Source organism: Falco punctatus (assembly GCF_963210335.1).
Source record: "Falco punctatus genome assembly, chromosome: 6".
Lineage (NCBI taxonomy): Eukaryota > Metazoa > Chordata > Aves > Falconiformes > Falconidae > Falco > Falco punctatus.
In genome coordinates this window covers 82,373,198-82,393,972 of record NC_137585.1, presented here as the reverse complement: position 1 = coordinate 82,393,972, position 20,775 = coordinate 82,373,198, and the positions used below count along the sequence as shown (strand labels likewise).

At 39.6% G+C, this 20,775-nt stretch overlaps 1 protein-coding gene across 7 annotated transcripts in view; it reads right to left on the bottom strand.

Moving 5' to 3' along the window:
- Positions 1-20,775, bottom strand: part of PTPRZ1 (protein tyrosine phosphatase receptor type Z1) — a 183,740-nt gene that overhangs the window by 88,250 nt on the left and 74,715 nt on the right. For all 7 annotated transcript variants that reach the window (XM_080393865.1, XM_080393867.1, XM_080393866.1 and 4 more), the window contains exon 2: positions 17,574-17,639. In XM_080393865.1, coding sequence (XP_080249991.1) covers positions 17,574-17,639 — 66 coding nt within the window. The remainder of the gene's footprint in view (positions 1-17,573; positions 17,640-20,775) is intronic.

The following is a 20,775-nucleotide window of genomic DNA, read 5'->3' as shown; positions in this document are numbered from 1 at the left end:
ATGCCACTGTCTCCGCAGAAGTGGTTAGAGCAGTGGGTGAGGAAGCAGTGACTTGAGTTCTTGGGTTTATTCTTCCTGAAGGAGTTATGCCAAGACATTAGGAAAAGGCTAACCAGTGAAAGAGAGAAGTGTTCATCCTTTCCAAAAGGCTGGGCTGCTGTGGCCTCTACACTGCGTGAGACCTCAGCTTTCAAGGCAAAAAGAAGCCTGACTCTCACCTTACGGTTACAGTATTTAGTGGAGGGCAAGGAGGGCAAGGGAACAGCCTGAAGTCTGGTCTCTCCTTCTAGGTCTGGTCTTTGCCTTTTATTCAGACACAATCTAATTTGGAAGGTGGAGAAGCTGCATCTGGAACCTCAGTTCCACTGAGCTGCACTAATTTGCATGAAAACTGCACCATACTGCAGGAAGAAGAAAGGAGCTATAGGAAGTTAGACAGTTGCAGTTCATGTAGGAGCCTGCAACATTTGAGACTGTAAGCTGTAAACTTTGGCGCGTGTAAAATGGAGAGCACAAATAAGCAAAATGAAAATTGAATGTATTTCCATAGGGCATTTTAACAGAAAAGTATTGTTTGACTGTATATTTCACTTCAACTAATCAATAGCAGTGGAAGCTTCCTTTGAAAATAAAAATAATAATAAAAAAAATTGATACTTGAGCCTGATGAACTTGATGCCCTTATGCAGAGACAGACAGCTCTGCTCCTCATACACACCAGCACTTCTGTGCTCTGTTTCCAGAAAAAACCCTAATGATTTCTGACAACTAGAATAGCCACTTCATGGGTTATAGAAAGATGTCAGAGGGAAGAAGAAAGATGTTTGGGAAGTGACAGAGACGTTTTTTTCCTGACTGCATCTCTGTCTTTAAATCAGCCAAGTGCACAAGCCTGTAAACTGCAGTGTTTTCAGTTCCCAGTAACCTCAAGGGACTGCTTAGCTAGAATCAGCTCCTCAGTGTGTATTTATTGTATCTTAGGTTAAAAAAGCATCTACTTAAATGTACTCCTATAATGTGCCAGTTTATTACAAAAGCATGCACAAAACTTTTACAATGATGTCATTGTTCTGGGCTGCTCAGCAACCAGAAAATGGTTTGTGTTTTAAAGAACATATACAAAAGGTTGATGAGGCTATGCAGGTGCAAGCCTGACATTTAAAAAAGTGATTACAACTGTTTTTTCTAGATCTGCTATTGTTGGGCTGGTTTTGTTTTAACTATTCCATCTCTAGCCATATATTCTGGCTCTGTTACGCAGTATCATTATGACCCACAAAGGAAACCTAACACTGCCCTCCCAGGGACAAGGTTTCACCATACACCACGGTGCAGTCACCTCTGGGAATATTATAAGGAACTCATCAGCTAGGCAGAAAGCAAAAAAAGGGTGACATGAAAGAAACTGATTCACCAAGGACAAATGCATGAGCACCAGTGATGCACTGCGCTGCTTGAAGGAAGCTGTGAAGGTGTTCTGAGACAGCATGCTGGCAAAGCTGATTTCTCATGTTAATGTAAAATGTGAATGCTAGGACAAATACGCAGCACCCACTAGAAGCCCTTAGTTGGGTGAACAGGTGATGCTGTGCAGCTGCATTACTATGGCAGGAGTGCAGAAGGCTTGATGAAACCACAGGCTTTGCTAGTTCACACTGTGCCCACAAATACAGAGGAAGCTAAAAGCAGCACAAATGCAGAACATCTGACCCTTGGGCTGCTCCGACAGGAAAGTCAGCAGATTCCAGCTGCTGACTGCCCAGATGATCAGAGCTGATCAGCAGCACGAGAAGACAAGCACTGCCGGTCCTCAGTAAAGAGCTTTTCCCTCAGACAGCAGCACTGAGCACGCATGACTGCAGGCTTGCAGTAGTCCAAAAGACAGAAAGTGAAATAAATTTAATCTCAAATTGTCTGCAATAAATGTCCAAAGAAAAGCAAACCACTTTTTAATGTCCACTCAGAGCAAATGAGTCTGGATTTCAAAATGGGATCCAAAAGCTTTGGAGGAGCGAGTGATTGATAAAACCCACACAAAGTTACAAGCAAAGAATTACAAGACATCTTCCACGTCAAATTTGAATTGTAGGTGCAAATCACACAAGCCTTAGAAACAAGTCTGAGTGGCCTAAGAAGTTACTGCCCTCACAGAGAAGCTTCTGTCCCATTGGATCGTGTTGTATTTCCATTCAAAACAATTACAGTAGCCTAAATCACCCAGATAACATGGAATTAATTCAACACATATTTTATGTCAGGGCGTGGTGGTAAGCGTTTGCCCAAGGAACACTTGCCTAGACAGGAAGTGAGTTGATAAAATAAAAGCTACCTCATCCTTAGGGTCCGGATCAAAAATGAGGACATATTAGGGCTTTCAAAGAAAAGATTTCTTCTTTTTTTTTTTTTTTTTTTTTTCCAGTTACACATTTTTCTGGGCCTCCTTATAAAACCCACATTTTTTTTGGTCTGGAATACTCCTTACAGTCTTTACTCCCACAGCCTCAAACAATCAAAAATGGGGAAATGACCTAGCACAGAAAACCTTTTCTTAGATCAGTGCTTCATGATTAACAAAGTAGTAAAGGACTGAAAATCCGTGTAACTTCAGGAATGGTTGGTAGTATTCTCTTCGTCTGTACAACAACATATACCCTAGGTGCTGTCTGAAAGATGATTAAATAGGGTCTTAAGTTGCTCCAAAGCATCACAGATGTGTAAGACTGAAAGGTCATCTGGGTCCTTTCCTTCATTACAGGATCAAGTATAATTAGACTATCAGTCACTAATGCGTGTCCTCCCCATTTTTTTGAAAGAGTTTCAATGAGAGGGATTCCACAGCCTCCCTAAGCAACCTGAGTTTAGGTATTCTCACAGTTAGTTTTTCCTAATATTGCACCTACGCTTTCTCTTCTGCAAATTAAACTGATTCATTCTTGTCACTTCAGTGCAATGGAGAGTAACTGATTACAACTTTTGAATATTTGAAGACTATTAACATTACTCCCTTTTCTATACTTATTTCCTTCAGTTTTTTATTTCCAAAGAGTTCGGGCTTTCTTAGATCCCCATCATTCTTTTTGCTCCTTCTCTGGACCTTCTCTCAATTTGTCACTGTCTTTTCTACAAGCGTGCAGCCCAAGGATGAATACAGAAGTACAGCTGAGACCTTCCTAGTGACAAGTAGAGCAGAATAATTGCCTCCCATGGCTTATACATCATTCCTGTTAATTCACCTCAAAACGGGATTGCCTTTTTTACAACAGCATATTGTTAATTCAGATGCAATTATAGCTAACTGCCACACAGCCAGCTAACCAAAGTCCCCATTTTGCATCTATATGCTTGATTTTCTTTTCCAATTGGAGTATTTTGTGCTTACAGTTACCATTGTTACCATTGTTACCATTGTATTGATAAATTTGACTGATTTCAGGACATTTCTGCAATTTCATCAAGCTCATTTTGAACTCTGATTATTCACCCAAAATTCTTGCAAATTCCAGCAAGGTGTCCTCCATCGATTTGCAAATGCCCTCTCTTTCTTCTGTCATCTGAGATATTTGTGAAAATACTGAAGAACATCACCTCCAGGGAGAAGCTTTGTTGGATCGATCTTGACTTTATATTTTCACAGTACCATTACTTCTGTAAAAGTTTCCATCATTCTCGGTTGTGCAGAAAAAACTATACATGCATTAATTTTGATCTAGTACTACCACAGACTGAAACAATAGCTTTGGAAAGTGTGAACCGAGCCATCTATCTTAGTGAGATATTAAATATGAAGTTTCAGGACAATTAAATGTCAACATTAATTTTCACTGATGATCAACTTTGTAGAATCCAGCTAATATGCTTGTAATTTCTCTTACAATGTAAAATAATGAGGGGTCTGTATAGGGACAGCTAATTGCCATTGGGTATTTTAAAGTGATTCCTCACCTAATTGCCAAACACTCCTAGTTTTGCTATGGTATTTTTCCCAATAATTTAATAATAATTTTTACACGCTGGAAGTCAAATAAATGCCGTCAATGCATTTCTGATTATTTTTGCTACCCACTCCATGACTGCTAAAATCCATTCATCTAAATTTTGTTTAGAAACATACTCCATTGTTAATGTGATATAAATTGGTTGTAACTATACCGTAGGCCTGATCTGAAGTTCAATTTTAAGTCAGGGGATATCTTTTCACTGATTTCAGTTGGCTTTAGTTCAGGCTGTTAGACTAAAGTTTGAAATCTGAATATAGGTAATTAGTTGCGGTTGTAAAATTCAGTACTTATAGAGCAGTAATTAAAGTGTTATTTAGGAAGGAATTTATCAAAATGGGATTTATCTGTGGGTGATGGCATAATAAACCTGCTAACTGGTTGTTTAATATTCATACAAGCATTTATTTTAAGACTATACATCATTGCAATTTAATGATGCTTGAATAGGAAATAAACTTTCAACACAAGTGATACTTTGCCTAGGATACAGAATGCTTTATGAGCTGATTTCCTTATATTGACTCATGCTTATAAAGTCAATGGAGTTAAAGCAAGACTGAATTCGCCTGTAGAATATGAATGAGAACGCAGCTGGCTGTTTAGCTGGTATCCAGGTTCAGGTATCTTGGGAGACAGAAAGAAAGAAAGAAGGAAGGAAGGAAGGAAGGATGGATGGAAGGGAGGAAGGGAGGAAGGAAGGAAGGAAGGAAGGAAGACTAGATCAATAATTGGAAGTCTGTGAAAAGCTAGAAATTGTGTAATTGTGCTGAACAGATCAGTAAATACCTGAAATTGTTACCACAGTATCTAACAAATCAGTACTTTCACTTGTTTAGTTAATACTGGAAAAGGGGAAAAATAGTAAGCATCACTAAATGGGAGGTACCAGGCGGTGTGTGTGCAGAAAACTGGAGTTTCTCAGTTCTGCTTACTACACCTACTTATGACATGAAGTGCGAAAACATGCCATCACACTGAGGTCCAGTATAGCATATGGGAAAAACAGCTGACCTTGAGAAATGTAGTAAAAATGGCATGAAATTCAACAATGCGATTTGTAGAAAGCATACATTTAGAGACGACTAGTGGGAGTTTTTGTTACTAATAAGAATCTCACCATAGGAAAAACACGGGGGAGGAGGAGAATTAGACCATGTCTGACAGTCTCAGAGGACTGTACACAGACAGTATGATGTAAAAGCAAGTGTGTTCTGAAGCTCTAACCAAGTAACTCCTAGTAAAGATAAGTATTAATGTGTCTGCACAAAGTCCTGGGGACAGTTCATCTGGAATAAATGCAGGAGATGCTGATCACCCATATTGAAGACAAAAGAATTTTAGCTGAACCATGGGTCAGCAGAAAAAGCTAGTACAATGATCAAAAGGGGACAAGAGACTAGACTATCTTGGTTTGATTTAAAAAAACAAAACAGGACTGCGCTATCAATCCAGGTAAATATCGGCAACAGAAAAGAACTCTCTAGAAATCATCCAAACAAACAAACCAACTCTATCAGAAGAACCAGATGACCTCAACGGCCCACTAATACAGCTAGCTTGGAAATCCAGGTAAGGTTTAAAAGTCAAGAGTGAGCTTCTGAGATAGTCCTTCAGTGGAACTATGAAGCAAAATACCACCACTACTTTTAACACAGAGTTTGATCAATTTTATGCAAGAGTTAGATGGCATGGCCGCCTGCAGCAGCAGGCTGTTGGGAGGTGGGGAGTCCGTATCTGGCTCCAGTAAGAAAAACCTGAACAGTCTGGTGAAAGGAACTTAATCACACTGGAAAATCCTACTGATTCAATTCACAAGGGCTAATGCTAAGCAACTGGGAGACGAGTATTTTGTTTCTATGAAATATGTATCAAAGAGATAGACCAAAGTGTACTGTAGTTCAGAGCTATTCTCTGTATGATCACTGAATCTGACACACGTTTCCAGTCCACCTAACCATTTCTTGCAGAGAATATGTCCAACTTAACACAAAACAAGCGACCAGAACAGAGCTTGCTGGTAGCTTGTTATTTGGAACAAAGGTATTTATTCATGTTTATGTTTGAAATCTGTTTATGAAGCGAATGATTTCTTTTATAGACAACAATGTGACTCAGTTGCATAGGATTTCAAAGTGAGGTTTTAAATCTGTCAGTATTTTAAAAAAGATTTTGCTATTTCAGCTACAAATCCATCTACAGATTACTGTAGACGTGAGGTTTAAAAAATAATGTTTTCCAAAGGCTGGATGCGGGATGTACTTTACTTGTATTGACTTTCACACTAGGAAACCGTATCAAAGAAAAGCTGTTTTTGCTAATAATAATGCTGCAGATTGGATAAGAAATTATGAGGAAATAGAAAACACCTTCAAATATTTTATAGAAGGTAATTAATGAATACAGCACAGTGTAAACCTCATTGTTCTTCATCAGCATTTACGTTTATGTACTAACCTGTTGACTTGGCAAGCTCACCAACATGTTTATATACGTAACTTGTCATGCATCTATAGATACACTGACACTCTCACAAATGGGACAAAGAGAGTATTCTTAAATTATTGATGGGTTTTATGGTACTAAATTGGGGCCACTTTTATACAGAATATGCACCAAAAAGCATCTTTTGTTATGCTCTATTTAGCTGTGATACAGCAGGTAAGTGCCTTCCTTCATCGTATGCTCCTGTAAAACACGCGGTGGGTGTGCTGGGTGTGCTGGCTTTTGTGAACCCTTGCAGGCATGCCAGCTGAATGCACCATGGTAACAACACTGGGGTGTCCCTGACATTTAGGAAAAGGCAGCTGGGAGAGACTGCAAGATAGTCAAGGAAACACTCAGCTGGCTCCTTCCCCATTGGTTAACTGGGAGGTGAAAGGTGTTCTCATGGACACACAGGAGATGAAGTGGCAAACTGGCAGTTACTTCATGCAGCCATTAAGGAACGTCAAGGAGAAGCAGGCAACAAAACCCTATACACTCATTTGATGGTGAGAAAAAACAAGAATTTTATACTGCAAGAGAGAAACAAGTTATGGCTGCACCATAAGAGAGCTCATAAGCCAATATGACAAAAAGGGTCAAATGGAAAGGGTAGGAAGACTCTCAAGAAAGGGATGGAGTGAGAAGACACAGAAGGCCGTCCAGAAAAGCTCTTTTTAGCACATGCTCCACAGCTTCTCTAGACAAAGCAAAGGATTTCAAAGGGAACCTCAGATGTGTGATCAAGCTATTACAACAGATTACCATTGGTTCCTTTTATACAGAGGAGAACAAGTTTTGTTTTCATTTTGATTAGATACATGTGGTCATTAGGACTGGCAGGTGTACAGATCTCAGCGGTTAAATGTGTTGGTAAAGATTACTTATGGCAACATACTTATCTGTTTGAAGTGGGTACTTACAGCTGAAGAAAACGAATGGTTGCATTATTTAAAGTATGTGCCCCCTCTCCAAGAAAATATGTTACGTATTGTCTACCGCCTGTTTGTGGTGGTCGCCTTTGATCTGTTCTGGATACTCTGAAAGCCGGTAAAATACAGATCAAAGAGATAATGAGCCAGTGCTCCTATTCAGAGAGCTCCGTTCACACATACCACAGCCCTACTCTCAAACTAGCTTTCAAAAGGATGCATTTGAATAATCATAAAAATGTCTTTGTTTGTAATTTTTCACTGACTAGCACTCCAGCCATAAATATTTGTTTTCCTGAAAACTGACAGGAAAAATGTATCTGGGAAAAAAAAAAAAAAAAAAAAAAAAGAGAGAGATTGATCATACTGTACTGTGTATATGCAAAGTGGTCAGGACATGTACAAGCAGGCAGAAAATGGACTGTATTCGGAAACAGAAGAAAAGAATTTATGAACCATTGACCCAGTATTCCTAAATACTCCAGCAGCAGTATTTTTTTTTTGATAATACAAGGTGGGCTTCTTGTTGTGTGCTTGTTTTTGCCATTAACTCAGTAAAAATAATTGTTGTCAGCCTATGAGCATGCACCCAAGCCCTGAACTGATAGCTTACACAGCTAGGGGAATACCAGGAGTTTGAAAACAAATTTCCAAGTCCTCACATGTAAATTATTTTTCTTTTCCAGCATTTAACACATTGTCCCTCTCTTTGCTTTTCCATTGTTGGTATTTTCATTTTCTTATTTTTTACAATTTTTTTTTTTAAATTGTCTCTGGCTAACACAGTCTCATCAGATAAAGCTCACTGACAGACAAGGTACTGACAGCGAAACACCACATTCAGAGGGAAAACAGCTTAGCTTTTACATGCAGCAACTATGATAAAGGATGGAAGAAGACAGTCGATTGTTTCTGTGGCTCCTGAACCAGGATCAATGCCAGGCAATATCAGATCAAGCCACAGTTTAATTTCCATAAAGAAAGCTCTTGGAAGAGAGCAGAAAGAGGCTGCCGCAGGATGGGTATGGAGCTTGTTGCAAGCACAACTGTTGAAGCATAGCAAGAATTAGCTAAATATGTATGCAGCTAGATGCCATGACCTGGCTTGTCATGAAAAGGACTTTGTGCACCTTTCACAGCTGAAATTGATGCTCAGAACTGAACTTCTGTGATTCTGGCAACCAAATAATGAAGGGAACAGTTCAACTGATAAATCTAGTGGATACACAGTGCCACAGCCACCGTCCCATGGACTGCTGCAAATTAACTGTTACAGACTTTGACAGCTTTCACCAGGACTTTCACCACAAGAAGGGATGACTTTGAATGCAGAAAAGTGGTTTCCTGTGCACCACAATTGCAGAAGAAAAGGCAAAGAGAAGAAAGGCCGTGAAATTCATGAAGTACAGGGGCACAGAGCCCTAATTTTGGATTACATACTTTCTTTGAGATCTAAGCAGCTTTTTGACATGCTCGCTATTTCTTCAGGGTAGTGTGGAAAGCTTGTTACCCTGGTAGAGGAACAGAACGCAGACTTCTTTGGGAAAATTTCCTAGAGTGGATCTCCCCATTGGAAATAACAAGCTGTATAACATTCCTGTATAACTCAGGTTTCTTGGAACTGTTCTAATGTGCCAATTCATGTCCTGATACTGCACATAAAACAACTGTATGTAAATAAACAACACACATCATCCCTCAGAAACTCTTGACAGAAAATATTCTTTATGCAAAGAAAAATAATTTATCCTAATTTACCTTCTTCATTGTGATTTACTACCAATTACAGCAAGCCTGCAGACTGAACTATCTGTTGTTGACACCTGCTCAACCTCCTGGTCTACGTGAGAGTGAGCAGGTAGAAAGAAAGGTGACAACGGTGCTAACGCTTCACAAGAGAGCACAGGGTTCGTCCACCAAGCTACAAACTGGGGTGGCTCTAACACGCAGGTGAAGATAAGAAGTTTATTTTTTACCTCTGAAATGAGAAGGTGACTTGCTTTACACATGGCAGAGGAAGACCTGAGGAACCGAAACTGCCATTTCTACAAGTTAATTTCAGAAAGGTCGGGATTTTTCAGCAGTGTAGGGTTTTTTTCAGCACATGCTGATTCATCCAAAACAGAACCGGTGATGGGTTCCCTTAGTTTCTCAAATTGATTTTTTTTTTTTAAATTATTATTTTGTGGGAAAGAGGTTGTAACATTTGAAAATGAAATTCCAATGTACAGCACGAAAATGTGGTTTAAGTTCATTTACAGTAATTTGCAGTAACTTAGCATTCAAAATTTAGAAATTGAAACAATATGTGCTGCTCCTATGCTCTGATTAACTGAGTCAGGTGCACTTGCAAAACACCAAGCATGCAAGGTCATGAATGGCTTCAAATCTGGGAGTAAGTTGCACAAAATTAGTTATTGCCCTTATTCCACTACATTAGAAAACTATGCATACTGAAAAGAATGGGATTTGAATCCATTAGGAAAAAACCCAAAATCTGTTATAAATACAGCAGAACAGCCTTCTAGTAAAAATGCTCGTAAGAAAGTCCTTAAACAAACAGGCTGTAGCAGGTGAGTAAAGCAAGGCGTCCTGTCAACGTAAGCAACTGGAGAATTACTTACTGGGTTCTAAATTTCACAAATCCATATATCATATTGATATGGAGGTGATGATGAAGTGAAAGTAATCATTTGTGCATTTTGTAGGCAAGTAGTCTTCAAGAGCATATCCTTCCCACTGCAGCACAGATTGAATATGCTCGTAAATGAGAAATCATTCAGTAGTATATACATGAGGATACTTTCATGATCATTTTTGAAGGGCAAAGAGGCTTACCAGAGGCTGTAGTCTACTGTGAGATATCCACAATCTGCTTTTTTCATTTTACTGTGGTGCATTCCCAAAGACAGCACTCCTAAAAAAAGCTTTAATTTCCAAACACATTTATTTAATGGGTAGTCTATATCTTTCTGACCTCTGGCCAGACCTTATCAAAAGAGCAGTGCCACACTAGGCAAATATCTCATGTTTTGATTCCTATACTCCAGAAATCAACTTTCCTGTGTTTGAATAATCTAGTTGATGCTCAAAATGAGATGCTGTGCAGTTTCTGAAAATGACCCAGCTGCTTCCTTTGTTTATAGTAATAAAGGAGTGAAATGGGGGAAGGAATAGGTCTTATCAGTGTTCCTTATCAGAAAACTCTGGCAAACACATCACTTAAATCTTTATTGAAAGAAAAACACTGCAATTTTACCAGTGATGAGCCAAATATGAATACCAACATACGGTTCTTCATACCTGACTTACAAACACCCAACTTCGAAAAGTGCATGAATATGGGGTCTGTTCTCTTACCTCCTCCCAAAAAACCCCTGGCAACAGTTTTCCACTCAATTTATTCTACAAATATTGGCTGAATCAAAGCTAAATAAATTGCACTTTGCTGCTAGTAGCCTTCTACTGCTTAAAGATCAGCTCTCCTGATTGAAAGGAAAGGATGTTTGAAACAGACTCTTCCAAACCATATCACTTCATATGAATTCAAAACTCAGAAATGTACTGAATAGATATCTTATTTGTGATGAATAACATGCTTTGTGTTGTTGACTCAGTATACTGGGATATTTTAAAATGAATTTCTCTACGGTCAGCAATGCCAGCATGTAGCTTCCCGCTTGAGGACACCTTGTCTCTTTGATGTGAACAGATGCATAACACATAATTTCTGTTGCTGAATCATCAGCCTTCTCAAAACCATAATAATGTAATAGGCTTTTTAATTAGTGAGCCTGTGAATTTAGCGACAAAATACTGGAACCATGAGTGACTGTGATCTGAGAGATATAAATACATGTAATGAGCTATCATGTAAGAAAAGGTATGACAGCCTCTGAAGCATAAGGTCTACTAAAAAAAAGACCCTCTGCAGAGCTATTTTTATGTGAGTTAATAAAAGAATGCATGTTATTTTGATTTCTTATGCTGCATCCTTTACGGAAAGAACCTACAGGACCCATGAGTATAGGCTTCTCTTTAATTCTCAAAACTGATACAGCATATCAGTCACTTGGTGAATATAAAACACAAAGTGATTTATTTCACAGGAGGTGATAAAAGACCAGATCTTCCCATAAAGTTATGCTCATACTGCCATGGTAGTTAGCTAGCAAGAAAAAATCTGAACGTAATTTGGTATGTATCATCTCCCCAGAGCATGGTTTTACACAGCCAGTGAAGGCAGGAGGTTTCATCAGCTTTTGGCCAGGGTTCTCTTGGAGACATTCCAGTTTGGTCTGGTAGAACTGCCCATTAAATCAGTTGGTTCAGTAGGCAGCTCCTGGATCCCACCTCTAGCAGGCTCCTGCTGGTGCCTCCCACTCTCCCACACAGCCCAACGGTTGGGATTTGGCTCATGAAATGGCTCCTCTATAAGGTCTGGACCCAGAGCCTGCACCTCTACCCTCTGGCTAACTTTGCCCTGCTCCTGGAGCTGTCTCACAAGAAGCGTGCATGGGTGCCCACACACACACTCTCCCGAACAGCATCTTCTCCAGGGCAGCTGCAGGGCAGCAAGCAATGCCCGTATGCCTAGCCTTGTCCGTCATCCCAGCAGATGGCTGCTGAACAGGGAGATGGGGTGAGGATGAGGGGAGAGCCTGAAACTTCCCAGTTTACCCAGATCAAACTGTGGGGTAGCAGAAGCAGCAGACATTTTACAGAGTATGTAGAATTACCTGTCAATGTTGAAATTATTCTCTTGAGCCACAGCTGAGATCCCTGCTCACTTTTTTATGCTGAGTGAAAAGCAAAATACACCTGTAAATTATGGATATAAACAACAACCTACTTTTCCATAAACTTTATGAGCAGTGACTTAGCAGTAGAATCTCCTCAGTACTGGAAGATGACAGAACATTTGAAATCCAAACATTAGATCTTGTTTGGGCAAGAAAGAGAATTATGTTTTCTCAGTACCACTGAAAATAAGGCCATTTTCATTTCTAAGCCAAACTACAGGCATCAACATTTGAAGACATCAGTGCAAATTTCCAAGGTTTGAGGTGGCAAAACCAGCTTTTAAAATGACAGCTAAAGTTTTGTCTGTGTAGCGATAGTAATGGGGAATGATAAGCCAGGGGGATATCTCCAGGGGGTGTTGAATCAGGCATAGAATGATAATAATTTTAAGCTTAACAAGATTAGCTCAATGTTTAACATGGGAGCAAAACCAGCAGGCCATTATGTTTAGCCATTGCTATTGCAGAAAATACTGATGCAAAGGCCAGAAGAGCATCATCAATGAACTGCCAGGTTTTACCACTGAGATACACCAGTGTCAAGGTTTAACCCTGGCCAGCAGCCAACACATGCAGCCGCTCGCTCACTCCCCCCGACCCAGAGGGATGGGAAAGAGGATTGGAAAGGGATGTAAAACTCAAGGGTTGAGATAAAAACAATTTAATATGTAAAGCAAGAGCCGTGCTCACAAGCAAAGAAAAGCAAAGCAAGGAATTCATCGCCACTTCCCACGGGCAGGCAGGTGTTCGGCCATCCCCAGGACAGCCGGGCTCCATCACGCGTAACGGTTACTTGGGAAGACAAATGCTATAACGTCAAATGTGTGTCCTCCTCCCCCCTTCCTTCTTCTTCCCCCAGTTTATATACTCAGCATGACGTCCCATGGTATGGAATACCTCTTTGGCCAGTTGGGGTCACCTGTCCTGGCTGTGTCCCCTCCTAAGTTCCTGTGCCACCCCAGACCTCTGGCTGGCAGGGCCCAAGGAACTGAAAAGTCCTTGATTTAGTATAAACATCACCCAGCAACAACTAAAACCATCAGTGTGCTATCGACATTGTTCTCACATCAGAGCCAAAACATAGCACTGTACCAACCACAAAGAAGAAAATTAAGTCTATTCCAGCTGAAACCAGGACAACCAGATATTAAAAATTATCTGAAAAGATTGTCATTAATTATTCTGATGGAGAACAAGTTGTGTGTGTGTGTGAGTTAGCAGCGTGCCCTTGCAGCCAGGAAGACCACCAACGTACTGGGCAACCTTGACAAGAGTGCAGCCCGCACGATAAGGGACGTGACCGTTCCCCTTTACCGCACACTAGTGAGGAGACATCGAGAATGTGCACCACTGTTTTGCCTTCCTCCCCATCACAGTGTGAGATGGGTATTAACAAACCAGAGGCCACTGAGATGTTCAGGGGGTTGGAGTACATCATGTATGAGGACAGGCTGAGGCACCTGAGTTTGCAGAGGCTGGAGACCAGAGGGGGAACTTCACTGGAGTCCAGCGCTATGTAAAGGCAATCTGCAGGACAGCGTGCAGGGAAAGGGCAAGAGGCAATGGTCACAGGTTGCGATAAGAGACGTCACAGTTGCGTAAATGAAAAACATTCTTCAAAATGACAGTGGAACACACTGCCCACGCTGCAGCATTTCCCTCCTTGTGGATTTTCAATACTGTGCTGGATGAGATCTGAGCAACCTGCCTCAGCTTTGAAGTTCGCTTCCCTTTGAGACGGGGGTTGGACCAGACGATCTCCAAGCACCCCTTTCAAACCTAAATTATTCTGTGATTCTGTGACTCATGATGCTTCCCCCCACAGAAAAGCGGAAATATGATTCACATTCTGCTTGCAAACAACAAAATTGTTCTTTCAATACCCAGAGGCCCAACAGTTTATACTAAAATGACCCCTTCCTCAAGACCAGAGTTGCCGGTATGTATAAGGCGACTGTGTATCAGTGTATCACATAATGAATGGCAGTACAAACTGAACTCGATACTCCTGAGTGATGAGACAAAGAACACTGAACTGGCTGTGATATCCATTTACATACTAAATCCAATTTTTAACATTTTTTAAAACCCTCATCTTTTGAAATCCTGGAAGGCTGTTTAAAATTTCTTGCTCTTAAGAGAACTGAGCTCTAGTTTTTTCCCTCTAAACCACATAGCTTGTTGTGAATAAGAACCCAAATACCAAGCGGAAACACCGAACAGAAAGAAATTTCAGTGGGAAAAAAATATCTTCTTTGTGGTATCATTGGATAATTCTACATGTGTACATTCAGACTTGGAGTTTTCACAGACTATTGTCAACCAGCCATGTTAAAAAAAATCCCAGAAAACAGCATTACATTATTCCTTCCGGCAAAAACAATGCAGATAAACAAAGCATCAATAAAATTTAATCTTTCATCTTTACAATAGAGAAATACTTGAAGATTATTTTGCTTGCTTTATGGTTTGAAATAATATGTGATTGCCTAACCTTAGCAGTGCACTTAAATAATGTCTAAATGATCTTTCATCATCAATTAGTATCTAATCGAGCTGAGGAAATAAACTTCCTCAGTAGATTTGTTTTTTCTACACCAAGAATGGTTGGATTCACTTTTAGTATATGACATCACTTGAAAATATTCACGGTATCCTTTTTTTTGATTTCTATCACCGTTTTAATGAAAAATAGAATGAAAGATTGTTAAAATACTAACAAACTAGCTTCTTACTCCTGAAAAAATCGGATGCATCTGTAACAAGCACTTGCGCCTTCCATCTCTTTAACACTGTATTTGTTTATGCAAATACATGCTAAGTCAGGACACAAAAAAATAAATTCATGCTTGCAAATGCAGGATTTGTCTATGGCTTAAAGCAGAGCCCTTTAGAAGTACTACAAAATGTTTCCAGTAACATTTATGACTTCTTTAGACATTTACCAGAGTCAAAATCTGATGATGAAACTCCACCTTCAGAATTGCATGATTTCAGCAGATAAGATTCAAGTTATTTCTCTAGTTCCATTTTACTTCCACCTCACAGCACCATCCCAATAAAGGAGTGTATTGACCCACTGTGGCTGATGTGTCTGAAATTTATTATTTGATATAGAGAATTACATCTGCTCAAACTCAGATCAGTTTGCCAAGCCAGTTAAGATTTTTCTTAGTTATAGTGGATTAAACTCTATGGTTGCAGGATAGGCCCACTCATAACACTTCATTGGCACACAGAGGCTAACTTTTCAGGTCTTTCAGTGAGCAGGTTATAAGACAGAAGAATGTAACTGGTGTCTGAGGAAAGGATGTACTGACAAAGCACAGGTCATCCATTCAGAAATATGTATGTTGGTGTATCCTTCAAAACCGTAGGTCTGAGCTAGGTATAGTAGTTATACATACAGTACCTGATACCACTTCCCCCAGCAACAAAATAATTAGATTAAAATAGGCAAATTATTACAAATGAATGAGATGAAAATCAATATGCTTCACACTCTAGAATTCTGTGCGTCCAACACACAATGTTAAAATTGGTAATTTTTCTTCACATTTAGGAAGACTGCCTTTTTTTAAGTGAAAGCTGAATTTGTGTGTTCCCTTTATGGCACGAACCAATTACCTGGTATTTCAAGAAAGCTCACCATACACTTGCCATCCCTAGACACCGAGTACCTGATTTACATGCAGCTCCTGCAAAAAGCTTTGAAAATCCACATCTGAACACATTATGGAGCCAGCTGTGTTATGACTGCTGGGGACACACGGAGCCCACGGGGCAGAGGGCCGGGTGAGGCAGCAGGAGCAGGGGTAAGATGCTGCTTGGGTAGGATGCTGCTTGGGTAGGATACTGCAGGAGCAGGATGCTGCAGGAACAGGATGCTGCAGGGGCAGGAGGCTGCTGGGCTGGGCACACAGAGCTGAGCAGGACTCCTCTCAAATTCAGGCAACCCATGCACCATGTGCGCCTGACTCTATAGGTCTGGACGGGGAGAAAGGCTTTGCCAACAGTAGAGCCACTAGGGCAAGGCACATGAACTGACTATATGAAGGTATCTCACATGTTAAGGGATAGAACCAACAGGTCTGGGTCCTCCAGCTTGCAGAGTCTGTGCTGTTGTGCCATCAAAAATATCCAGCAAATGTGACCTGTGCCTGCTGCAGCAGCTGCCCAGTGGGTGGGTGTTCTGTGCAGGCTAGGGAAGAGCTCTGTCCTCCAATATCCTATGCAAAACTCATTCGCTGCTCTTTAAACTCAACTCATAAATTGCTCTTTGGTCACCTGTAATCCTGGAGGCTTATCCTTGCATTCCTCTAACTGCAAAATTAAAAAATGGATGGATTTTGAACATGAAATAGTGCACTGATTGATCTTATGCTTGGATTTTGCAGTACAATCTGTGTAAGTAGGAGTTTTCATTATAAATCTCATTTTGAAAGGTTTATGACTAGCCTGTTTCAATTCTCTCCAGGCTCAAAACTTGTTAGATATGTTTCACCCTGGAAGATAAAAACTCTCACAAAAATGAGAAAGAGTGTGAGAGAAAGAAAAAGAATCATGTACATTTCTTTAACAACAGGAACGTATTTTGAATCAAATATATGAAACACTGAAACTTGACAGTCCTTATTTCTTTTAATAAACTACTTGTTTTTTGAAACAATAACTTAAATGATTACAAATGTAAGAGTCTATGCATGTCTCGGTAATATATACCTATCATTTAGGACACAATTACCTTTTCAATATTACTGAAAGTGGCTTGACTTTTACAGAAAAATCTAGGAGGTTAATTAAGAATTTCTTTTAGTCCTTCTGTCATGAAGATCATACAGAATTTAAGGGTATATCTTTCTCACTTACGCAAATGGGAGAGCTCAAATGACTTATTTTTTAGGAGAATCAGGGTGAGACCTGGAAAGGATGCTCAGGTGCTCAGAAGCGAAGTGCAGAAGTTCATAAGCAGTATATTGATGTGTTCTTACTCACGTAACATGCTGTGCCTTGTTTCAGCCTGTCTGCTTTTCAAACTTGCCAGAAGAGTAACATTCAGATGATAAATGAGCACCTAGCGATTTATTGGCTCAGCCTTCATCAAGTAAATCATGTCTGAGGTTAAGGTTTTAAGGATGAGGACCTTCTCTTTCCAAAAGTAACAGATGTAAGAAAGGAAAATAGTCTCTCCTGTTGTAAAGTTCCTGCAATTTCTCAGATTCCATTTCCTACATTTTTACTTTAGCAATTGTTCAGGCATATGGTAAGTGGTATACAGACATAACAGGCTCTTGAAGTTCTAACAATGAACATGAAAATATCACATAAAAGCAAGTTCTCCAACAGACGGTTTTGCTTACCTGTATATGACCAATCGATCTCTTCAGTCAATTTCCGCTGCTGTCTATAGTATCCGTACACCAAATCTGCAAAACAGCAATGAATTTACAATATAAAACCCGAAAGTCTAACATGAACATGAAGTATAGACAAGATATCCACTCCAAGAAGAAAATCACTGTTTTAATTACTGATTAATTATTTACTTTGTCCTTATCTTGGACCTTGAATAGTAATTAGTTAACAGAATATAATTACCATCGACACTGTAGCATGTAATGGACACAAACAGTTTTTCAGTTTTTACTTTCTTCTTTTTCTTTCTCTTTCCCTTTCCTTCCTTCCTTCCTCTTTCTTTCTTTCCCTCTCTTCTTTTTTTCTTCCCACTTTTCATCACAACCATGCTTTCCCTTTTAAAATTAGTACAATTCCCCTGTGAAGAAACCATCTTCTCTGATGAAGATGGTTAGAAAGAACCAATCTAGATTACTTGGAAGACAATGCAAGTTAAACTTTCACTTCAGTGTGGTCAGGACTTTACATATTTTTTCTAACTTTGTACTACTGATACCATTTAAAGATAGAGAACAAATATTCCAAAATGTGATTTCAGTGTGTACTACCATCAGGAATATTATAGCTGAAGTATGTGAAGTTACTTATATCTCCGTAAACTTTATGGAGACAGAAGGGTAGATATTAGATACTTTTTAATGACATTACATTTCTCCAGAGAGAAATATCTAACTGTATACTCATTGATTTATTCTGACTACTGAATAACCTTCACTTTTATCCTTTTTACGCCAGTACAATTCTAGCAACACTACTGATGTGTGCACATAGACAACTATGCCCCTAATACTTATTAATATATGTAAATTGTAGATATAGCTTTTTTGAGACTGTCATTTCAAGAGTCATAATGTTAACTAGCTTCATTAAATAAAGTTCTAGAGAAGCACAACATAACCTATTTAAGAAATAATTGCATATGAGCACGTTAAGCACACATATGGATTGCTTCCTTGAGAAAGCACCATAGAATTCTGCTCACATTCTGCAATAAATACGATTTAATGAAACAATTTCATAGCATGCATTTTTTTTTAATACAGAAAAGTATATAGTGCTGATTACAGGTTGTTAAATCATAATTGCTATTTGCAAGGTTAGAAATGTTCTGTGTCTTACAATGAGTTTCTGCTGCCTATCTGAAGTCCATGCATTTTAACAACTTCATCAGGACTTCTCCCTCCTCCATGAAATTGCAATTGCTCTTAAATGTTTCTCTCTTTGCTTTTTCCTTCCCCGCCAAAAAAAACCCCTCCTTGCGACATTTTGCAACATTCACTCATGACTAAGATTTTTTTTAGAAAATGATCAAACCTGACATGTAAGTAATGGCACTGAAAAGGGATTTACATGCACCAGCATTGTCTTTGGACCACATTTTGAAGTCAATGTGCATTGTGCCTGCTTCTTTAATTATGTAAAAGAAGGCTGTTTAAGTTCTGATTCACAGGTGTTAGTTGCTGTCTCCAGTTTCCTCCTTTATCCATTGTCCTCCTAAGTGTTACTTCAAACAATGAGTTGAGCATTCATATGGTAACTAAGCAGGGTTTGGGCGTGAGAGCTTCCCACCACTTTTTAAATTCCACTCGGAGGTCTGATGGACAAGGAGCGATAGCTTCAATGAACAAGAAAAAAAGGGGCAAGGTTCACTTTTTTGGTGCATTACACACTTATAGACCCAGTAAATCTTACGGAAAGTCTTTATAAATGCCAGGAGACGTCAGGAGTTCATACACCTTTCCTCCACTATTCACCTATTGTGTTCCCACAGCCCCTTCACCGCACACTCACAGCCAAGTGCCTCCCCACGTCTGCAGGGATCATCAGTGGTTCTGGTTTTGCCTCTTTCTGCTATGAATATGCGGCAACGTTGGGGAAGGAAAGCAAATTTCACTTGGGGAAGGAAGCAACTAAGGAATCATAGCCAGCACGGGTGTCAGAGAAAAAAATGCTGTGTGTGAGTGTGTGAGGATGACTGAATGCAGCAATTCCTCCCTTGAGCTACTTGGGTAAACTCCCTGGCAAAACACAGCCATGCACCCTATAAAGCACTGCTGTGTAAACCGTCAGCGTTGATAGCTAACAGTGTAGAGACCAGCTGGAGGTAAGTTTTAATTTTTAATTCAGAGTTAAAAAATCGACATCCCTTTTGTTCATGGTATATGACAGCACGTACTTCTGTTTAAATAGTCTATTTAAATTCCTTACATTTAATTTAAATGAATACAGTAATAATTAGAACATCCTCAAAAAAGAGAGGGCAAAACTGATGTCAAATTTGTGGGTTTATATGTAAATCTATGATACTGATACTTGAGCTTGATTAGCTTGACAGTCAGCATGGCTCCTTTGACACTGACTGACATCTCCAGCCAGCGCCCAAAATAGTTTGAGTTTTACTGGTTGAGGTGCTGCTTTATGAAGCAAAAAATCCTTAATGTTCTCTTCTGCTTCGAACATGTTTCCATAGATTGTTGATTTATTCGTAGAACAAGGCAGCTCAGTTGCGGGATCATGTTTTAACTAGTTTTATGGTTATCTTTCTATGCCTGTTGAGGAGATGCTTTTGTTCATTTTTTCTACTGTCCTTCAAAGCCAAAGTTTTCTTTCTGAGGTTTGTTTGATTTGTTTCCTTTTATATTCTATCCAAACAGTGTGCGCCCCAGTGCCAGGGCCCATGAAGTCAGGAATAACAGTGGCACATGCTCCCCTGCTCATGGGGACCGATGATGTATGGCCGACCTTGTCTCATGTTCAGTCACTGGGCCAAACAGAGAAGACAGATTTCTAGTTAAAGCATAGTGCTGGGCCTAACAAGATCTTGTGGATATCTTTTCCTGTTTAAAAAGTATAAACAACCAGGGTTTCTTCCTCTTGACATGAACCTGATATTCCTTTTGCACTTACTCGCCTCAGTTGAGTTGCTTTTGAGTTACTGCTATGAACAAAACATTCTGATCCTCTGTGTGTATTTATTCATGTGTAAAGGTAAAAAATAAATTGCTTTAAAAATTAACAGAAAGAATTGTCGTGTGACAGAGACCCTCTTGATTTGGCACTGTGCCAGAAAAAAATGAGTCAGAGAAGTGGAAACAGGACCTTAAACCTTTGAATTCTGGCAGGGAAAATCCTCTCAGAGTTGCTGAG